This window comes from Oncorhynchus kisutch, linkage group LG30, assembly GCF_002021735.2.
Source record: "Oncorhynchus kisutch isolate 150728-3 linkage group LG30, Okis_V2, whole genome shotgun sequence".
NCBI classification, from domain to species: Eukaryota; Metazoa; Chordata; class Actinopteri; order Salmoniformes; family Salmonidae; genus Oncorhynchus; species Oncorhynchus kisutch.
Window position 1 is genome coordinate 2,599,557 of NC_034203.2, and position 9,167 is coordinate 2,608,723.

At 41.1% G+C, this 9,167-nt stretch overlaps 1 protein-coding gene across 1 annotated transcript; it reads left to right on the forward strand.

The window, feature by feature from the left end:
* Nucleotides 1-1,940: 1,940 nt before the first annotated feature.
* nol7 (nucleolar protein 7) lies at nucleotides 1,941-8,304 on the forward strand. Its single transcript, XM_020466664.2, has 8 exons — nucleotides 1,941-2,206; nucleotides 4,176-4,236; nucleotides 4,963-5,018; nucleotides 5,113-5,138; nucleotides 5,284-5,392; nucleotides 5,855-5,976; nucleotides 7,174-7,251; nucleotides 7,471-8,304. The coding sequence occupies exons 1-8, from the start codon at nucleotides 2,022-2,024 to the stop codon at nucleotides 7,542-7,544; spliced, it is 711 nt and encodes a 236-aa protein (XP_020322253.1). The 5' UTR covers nucleotides 1,941-2,021; the 3' UTR covers nucleotides 7,545-8,304.
* The last annotated feature ends 863 nt before the right edge of the window (nucleotides 8,305-9,167 follow it).

The window sequence follows — 9,167 nt, forward strand, 5'->3', positions numbered from 1 at the left end:
TGGTCCTTCCACCTCTTTAACGACACTGACCTTCTGACATCATGATTTGACCTCTTTTTTTCCCCCAGAGTTCAAGACATCTGGGAACTGGGAAATACCAGGTGAAATAATGACTTCAGTGATCTTCAAGTTGGAAAGTCGGAGCTCTAGAAAGAAGCCTGAGTTACTAAGTTGGAATTCCGAGTTGATTGACTTAGAAAATATTGTTTTTTCCGCAGTGTCTTGAACCAACTGAAATCGGAAGTCCGAGATTTCCGAGTTCCCAGTTGTTTTGAATGCGGCACAAGTTGTCTTGAAAATCTTTGGTTTCGCCACGACGTGGACTAATGAGGAGACGGTGGATGTGGTTGGAAAAGCACGCTTGTTTGAATTGGAAAAGCGTTGCGGTAGCTATTGATAAAGAAGAACATCAAGACGAAGCAGTTGATTTACAAGTGGGAGCGCTATGGAGATTGTGACAGACGGTTAAATGGTGTCCCTTGAGAAGGCAAGAACAAAACGTATGTCAGGAGAAGTGCAGTATTATCATAAGGAGACGTATACTTGGAATACAGAGGGCGAATGGAGTGAAAAAGAGGCAGAGGAGATCTAAGAGAGAGAGGGGGAGGAAGAGGGTGAGCTTGAGTCTTAAAAATGGCAGGACAAGGAGAGATGGTTTGTTCAAGAAGAATAGTAGAAAGTGTAAGCAGAGTGAGCTGAAGACAGGAGGAGAAATGGAAGTGAATGAGGGAGAAGTATCGGAGATGGTAGGTGTGGTGAAGTTCTCGGAGCCCAAGGCTTGAGGTTCAGGATGAAGATGAGTCTGTGACAGTAGGAGGGAAGTTTTTGGAAAAAGTGGACCCTTGCCGTTTGACTGATCTGTGGTTTCAGGGTGGTTTCAGGGTGGGTGAAAACAGAGTTGGATGCTGTGGACTCAGTGAGGGTAACCAGAAGTGGTCTTGTGGTAATTGTTTGTGTTTCTGCTGGTCAGAGGGAGAAGGCGCTCCGCATTAAACGAATGGAGGCTAGAGATGTGAATTGATTTGCTCTCAAGAAAAGGGTGCCATTGAAAGGAGTGATTACTGGTGTAGCAGTAAATGTAAAAGTTGAGCAACTGAAGAGGAAGATTCCCGGTGTTTGTGATTCTTGTCGTTTTGCGTGACGCAGACAGGGTGGCGTGAGTGGTGAAACAGAAGTCTGTTCTTTTGAAAGTTAATGTTGAGTCTATGCCCGACAAAGTGATATTAGGCTATTTAAGTTATCCTGTACGTGCTTTTGTGCCGAATACATTACGTTGTTAAAGCTATCAAGCTTATGGGCATGTGGCAGCAGTGTGTAGGAGGGAGGTTTCTAGGTGTGAGAAGTGTGCAGAAGGGCATGAGACAAAGGAATGTGTAGCATTGGGGAAAGTAGTGGTATGTGCTTATTGTAGGGGTGCCCATGGGGCTGGGGATCAGAAATGTCAGGTTTGAGAGAGGCAGGTTGAGGTTTCCAGGGTTAGAGTAGTGCAGAAGTTGTCATATGCTGAGGCAGTGAAGAAAGTAGAGGAAGATGGGTCAAGGGGGAGGGATCCTGAGAGGAGTGGTGGGAGTAGTAGAGCTGTACCATTAGAGTTATAAACCAACAAGTGATATATGTTTCAGTAAGATTGGATTTTTAGCATTTATAGCAATGGCTATCAACTGTACTGCAGGGATTGAGGTTTTGGTGGCAGCTCCAGAGCGGTATTTGGGTGTGCGAGACTTGATATCATAAGAGTTACAGGGTGTGTTAAGTTGTGTTTTTTCTTTTCAGGTGTTTGGCCTGAAACTAAATAGTTTTAAATAGTGGAGTAGGGTGGTGTTCTTGTTTATTATGTGAGAATTTTTGGGGTGAGTGTTGTGTTAGATGGCAGGGTATTTGTTTATTTATTTATTTTTTCAAACAAAGTAGAAGGGAGTTGTACTCCAGTCTAGTAGGTGGCGGTAATGCAAAAAATGTTGGTTGAAAAAGAAGTTAAACCTCACCGAAGAAGAAGTGGACTGATGACGTATTGACCTAAGATGGCGAAAAAACTGCTTAGGACATCTCCTTCGTCCTCAAATAAATTCAATAGTGCAAACATGACGGATGATTTTCAATTACATCTCGACTCAAGCGACGACGACGCTCCAGAAGAGGTGACCTTCGAAGAGTCAAAGGCTTCTGCTCTACGGAGCATGAAAAATGCGTTGGAGACATCCAAAAGGTACAGGCTAGCTACCTGCTAATGCTAACTATCTCCTCATGGTACAGTAGTATGTTTTTCAGTTAGAGTAACGTTGATGAAACCACGTTTTTTTTAAATCGAAAACCAGATGTTTTAGGCTTATTTCTAGTAAAACACAAATTCTGGTGTTCATTTTTACAGTACATTGCAAAAGTGATATTTTGGTCTTTCAGTAGTAAATCTAGTTAATTTTGCCCACCTAGCGGTTCAACTCGACTCTTGAAATCGTGATGTAGAAAAGGTGCCTCTAAATTAGGGTTCCCAAATTTGGCCCCCATGTTTTCTGAGCAAAAAACGTAAAATTTTTGTTGGGCATAAAATACTCCCAAATGTAAATCATTTCCTGCTGTTTTTACAGTATGTTCCCAAGTATTCCCACGCGTAAGAGACGTGATCATATACAAATAATAATTGATTGGATTTATAAAGCACTTAAATACCAACTGAGGTACTGAAAGCGCTTTACATAGTAGGGGAAAACTCACCGCATCCACCATCAATGAGCTGCACTCATCTCTGATACATGGCAACCTTTTTGTGTGTCAGAACTCTCAACACACATCAGCTGTCAGGAGGAGAGGTGAGGAGTTGTATGCCAATTAGGAATGAGGGGGATGATTAGGTGGCCAGGTTGGGAATTGGGGCAAACGCCCCTACTCTCACAATAAGCACCATGGGATTTATAATGACCAGAGTCAGGACACCCATTTTTACCTCTCATCCGATAGACGGCACCCTACGCAGGACAATGTACCCAAATGTAAGAGGTTTGAAATGATTGTTTTCGTCAAATATGATCTGTTTAGGCTTCTTACGGTCAATTTGCAGACTAAAAATATTTTATGTTCTGGCACCCTTACCATCCGCTCAAGAAAGAAAATGGCTCATGGCTGAAGCTAGTTGATGATCCCTGCTCTAAGTCATACTCATCTCAGGGGAGGTGTTCGGTATAAAATACACTTCCATCTATATGTGCTGAGTGGTACCGACTCAAGGCTTGCTATAAAAACAGATGACAGCGTGCCTTATTTGGTAATGGTCTTGGTAAATGAAGTGTGCAAATATATTCTGCATGATTCTTCCTTGACTAGACCACTGACCTTACACAAGATTCAAAAGGCATTAAGGCACATATCTGCCCATGAATAAATTCAATGTTTTTACTTACCGTTTCATACGATGAGGTTGAGGATTATATGTTTGTTTTTATATTTGTAGCTACATCCGTCATAAGAAATTTATGTTAATGGTGGTCATGTCAACTCATATTTTTCCAAACCGCTATGACTGATTGGTCTGCTAAAACAGTTGGCTCATAGTTCAATGATTGTGAGTTCTAATCCCATATGGGGAAGATCTTTTTTCAAATCTTTTTACTATATCCTGTGCCCACACACTTCTAATTCTAAAAAGTGATCGCATACCTGTGAGGGGTCACCCCGGTAGGAGTTTTAGGTTTTTACATAGTACCCAAGACCAATCGGAGTACATTTGACCATTGGAAAAAGCGCTAGTGCGTAAATACTGCAGTCCAGGTTGGATTGAATTGAGCCCTAAATTTAAGCTGATTGCATTTTCTTCCCAACACGATACCGCGATAAATGTGAGTCCACATTTCAAAGATTTATTGCACCCCATGGGGGATTTGAATTTACACCGCAAGTGGCAGTAGATGTCTAGGAACTCGGCACCTTACCACTGTGAACTAACTGTCCAGAGCCATATTTTCTCACAATGCTCATTTTATTAGCAGAGCGTGCCAGTGGACTTCTAGTAAGTATGCTTTAGTGAGAGAGTATTGGGATATTTATGAGCAATTCCCCCCACCCACAACTTCTCACCTGAATTCATTTTAGGAAAATGTTAAGGGGTTGGGCAAAGGCTGAAATTGGGGTTGAGAGTTACCCTTCAATGGCCAGCCTGAGGTAACACATTGATTTGTTCACAGAGAAAAGGATTTGCTCAAAGAAAAGCGAAGGAAGAGACAGGAAATGTTTCAAGAACAGAAGGTAGGTCCATGTCTCAATGTTCTCAATATTATTAGCCCAGTAACGTTGACGTTATGTCTGTCACAATTTAATCATAATCATTTGGTGGGTGCTTATCAAGGTTTCCGTTATGACAATGTGGCCGCGGTCCGGCAGCATTTTAATTTACCGGACCCATATGCATTGGGTGTGTAACCTGATTACATCAACTGGTATTTCCATAAATGAATAGGCTAAAAAGCAGAATTTCATAGTTTTTCTTTTTCTTCTCCCGGACAATTTCTATTTTCTATTTTGTTACAGCCAAAAGCCATCTATTACCCTGGTGCTTGTACATGTGTGAAATGGGACATATTTAAGTTTGTACTATACGCAGGTGTGAACTGGATTTGTTTATTGCATATCCCAACTCCCCCTGAGACCAGCTGTTATCCACAGCAACCCTGGAGCAATTAGGGTTATGTGCCTTGCTCAAGGGCACAAACAGATTTAACCTTGTTGGCTCTGGGATTCGAACAAGCAACCTTTCGGGGACTGGCCCAACACGCTAGCCGCTAGGCTACCTGCCACCCATTTACTGTGCGCAGTTATATTTGGCACAATGTGTGTCAGAAGTAATAGAAAATAAGTTCATTTGCATTAAGGCAGTGTTTTGAGGTTTTCTATTTCTCTCAACTTTCAGTTACCAAGGGCTCAAAGGGTTATAATTTTGATGAGCGAATTTCTGTTCCATGTTGTTCTGTACAGAAAAGAAGACTTCTCCCTGCACATATTCTAGAAGAAATTGACACAGCTCCATCAAAGTAAGTGCACATAAGCCTATATCCCAATATGCAACAATTATGATATACCTTTATATTGTCATATGAAACTAAGTGTTCCTACCCATCTCTTTAGAAAACAGAAGCTACCTAGAGATCAAGGTAGATATGTTCATCACCTCAGATTATTTAAGTAGCCGTCTCGTTTCTTCCTTATTGAAATTATCATTTACCTTTCAATACATTGTTAAATGGCTATTTCTTCAGTTTCTAAAACAAAATTGCTTTATTTTATTCTTTATCCCAGCTGAAAGCAACCATGAAGAGGCATACTGTTCATGGGAGGAGGGGCGCGAAGGATCGAAAGAAGGGTATGAGAAAGAGACGAAGAAAGGATTCAAGGGAAATATCCGGAGGTAAAACTGAATTCTGGTCCCATAGTCTGCATTTACACAGGCAGCCCAATTTTGATCTTTTGACAATAATTGGGCAAAATATATTTGGGCTGGCTGTGTAAATGCAGCCATAAAGGCATGTCTAACATGCTATACTAGATGTATAACTTTTGCCCTGTGTGAGATGAGCCCATTTATTTAATTGAAACCTGGACATAAGAAGCGTGGCTCTGTAAGAAGCTTGTGGCGGTTCTATTAAGAATGACATGTGGCTCACGCTCGAGAACACTTGATAAAGTGGCTCACGCTCTGCAAAAGTTAATAATCCAGTGTAGAAGCTAAGAACCTACTGTTTTTCACAACGCCCCAGTGTAGCTCCCCTGTAAAAAGGTTCACGACTAGGCAAGCATCCTTTTGAAAAACTCCATTCTAATGCTTCTCTACTAGGAATGGTCCATTAATGACACACGCCTCTTGTTTCAGACTGAAGGGTAACTACAGCGTAATGCGGGTGGCGGACCAATCTTCAACCAACTCCCAACAGCAGACAGCCATGGATTTCATACAGGCCAGACTGTATGGCCCGGGAAGTCAGAGGACGACAAGTATGAATACTCAGTGTTTCCGTTTGGAAAATGTGGCGCTGGACATTTGACCAATAGCATTTTACCCATATGCATTGGGTGCGTAACCTGATTAGAGCGCCCACAATGACAGATTACATTTCGATGATGGGTATTCATCTTAACAGCTGATGCAACAGATCAGAATGTTTAGCTTTAAAACATTTTTTTATAACAATTTCTTCATAAGTGAATGTTTGTTCCATAGGAACATGCAATTATAGCGGGGAAAACAGTTGTCAAAAGCGCACCACACATGCGAGACGTTTCATGGGACAGATGAAAATATCTGTTTGAAATTTAGAAAGGGGAGGTCTGGTTGACGAAAGAGTTGATTTGTGGGCCTCTAGAGATCCTGGTTCGAGTCTAGGCTCTGTCGCAGCCGGCCAAGACCCATGGGAAAAAAATTCCCAGAAATGTACGCACAAAAAGCTCTTGTGTGCAAATTTGTTTCGTCCCTGTTAGTGAGCATTTCTCCTTTGCCAAGATAATCCATCCACCTGACAGGTGTGGCATATCAAGAAGCACATCTGTGTGCTGAGAAGTATTTCTATCTGTAATAACCCGTTTTGTGGGGGGAAAAAACTCATTCTGATTGGCTTGGGCCTGGCTCCCCAGTGGGTGGGCCTATGCCCTTCAAGGCCCACCCATGGCTGCACCTCTGCCCAGATATGTGAAATCCATACACTAGGGCCTAATGAATTCATTTCAATATATGAACTGTAACTCAGTAAAATCTTAAATTGTTGCGTTTATATTTTTGTTCAGTTTTGTAATGTTAATACCTATCACATTACAGAATGCATTTGAAACTACACACAGTTAAAGCTCGACTTAATACAATTATTTTATTGATAAGAGTATGGGAAAAGTGCTATTACACACCATAGCCTTTTGAATTTGCAAGAGTTTCTTTTCCATTTTGATTTCGTGGCACTGACTCGCCCATGGATTAAGGTTTCAGCATTGTCACAATGAAGAGTTCGGCATTGGACTAACCACCTGCGCTAGCACGCACAGTTACAAGTCTGCTACGGTTAGTGGCAGGCAGACCAGCAACATTCACTTTTGTAGTGCGGAGGAAGCCTGAGCTGGCTAGCTTTAGAAAATTGTGAGTAGATCTAGCTTCCACTGTAGTATACTCCTGTTCTAATATCAGCAATTCTCTCTTTGCTGCAGACAATGAAGTTCTCTCCCTTCAAAATAAGAGGGGCCCAAATAAAAGTGCGGCCATGCAGTTTGTGAATAAGAAATGGGGTGAGTTTCCTACATCCTTCAAGCTGTGGTTGGCTCAGTTCTTCAGTCAATACAATTTCTACATGGCTGCCACGACTTAAAATGCATCAGTAGTAATGTGATTTATGGAATTGCATCTGGCTCTCTTTGGGTCACACTGCTACTCAGTTTACTAAATGGTTTTGTATAAAGTATGTTCTCTGGGAAGGGTTACTTACCCATGATGTCATATCCTTACAGGCACAGAGAAGAAAGCAAAGGCGGAGAAGTTGAAGAAGCAATGGATTCAGAAACGGAAGGTTCCCTCAAGCTGAGCAAATAGGGAAAATATGGGGTGGACACCAATCGGGTAATCGCCCTTTCACTCTGCCCTGATCTGAAGGTGCTGGATAAGTTGAATAATTATGGTTATAGATCAAACTAGCCTTCTGATTTGGGTCAAAGTGCTTTCACCTATCCAGGCCATTGAGGAGCTGGATCAAGCATCTCCGAGTAGGAGTGCTGATCGTGTAATTTGTCATTGTGATGTAAAAGAGGAACACCGAACCTGAATCAGAACAACTACTCTGATACAATTGATAAATGACTGCCAATCTGAGTTAAGTAGACCAGCTTTTTTTATTTTTTTTTATCTAAGTTGCACTTTATGTGGAATGATCCCAAAAACTCTTTGAAGTTGGAGCCTCTAGGGCAATTCATGCAGATGTTAGAGGGCCTTTTTACTAAAGAATGCGATTTCCCCCATATGATTGTTTTGCTTTTCATGTAGTGTAATTGGTGTGACACACAATGAATAAAAATGTAAAGTGTTGTTCCCATGTTTCATGAGCTGAAATAAAATATCCCAGAAATTCACACAAAAAGCTTCTCATTGGGTGCACATCCCTGTTAGTGAGCATATCTGACAGGTGTGGCATATCAAGAAGCTGATTAAACAGCATGATCATTACTAGGGCTGTCCCAGACTAAAGAAAATCTTTGTCAACCGAGTTGTCCTGTTCTGTCAATGTTTAAATGTATTGTTCCACAGTCACACACCCTGTGTTTGAATAAAATCAACTACATATACACTGAGCTGGGCTGATGCTTTAAGCACACTGTTTGATTATAAGACCAATGACGATGGTCACTGTTGAAGAAAAAATTACTGTGACCGGCACATGTTGTCTCACTATCTTCCCTACTGCAGCGAAATGGCAACACAGCAAATGTTTATTGCGCTGTCAATGCTACAATTTCAGCCATTTAGTTTCTGTCTGAAGTTCTGTTACCGAAAAACTTCCCTATTCCCTCAACTCTTGCTCACTTTATGTGAAACATGACAGCGTCACATGCAACCAATAGGGCCTCATATCAATAAATTGATTAGTCCTAAATGGATGCAGAGGATGTGAAAATTGAAATATTTACTGGTTGCTCAGGAGGGAAAGGGACGTCAGATCTGTGGAAGACATTTGCCATAGTTATGGAAACTACTGGAGGTCAATGAAAAGGAGGGTATAAGAGCAAGTGTTGCATGAGTATTGTGTTCCAAACAGTTTGTTAGATTACAATATATAAGATACTTTATACAGCAGACTAAACAGTTGCATGCATTTGTGAATTGTGGTTTGTTTAAGCTAATGTAAAAAAAAAAATTAAATAGTTGATTGCATTTCAAAGCATGAATGTCTCATATGCGGTGTGTTGGCATGAACGATAGATACTTCTGATGTATTGAAATAGAGGCCAAAGTAAGTTACGGTATTAAGACTGAACAGGACACGTTCTTAGGCCTACAGCTCGATGTTGGTTATACAAGACTACTATACAAAGCCTACTAATGTTGATAAGAAAAATGTTCTGTTTGATTACAATACTGTTTTTCTGCCTGTTTGGAAAAGTGTAAACTAAGTAATACCAGTCCGTTCTAAGGAAAAACATTGTAATGCCTTTTA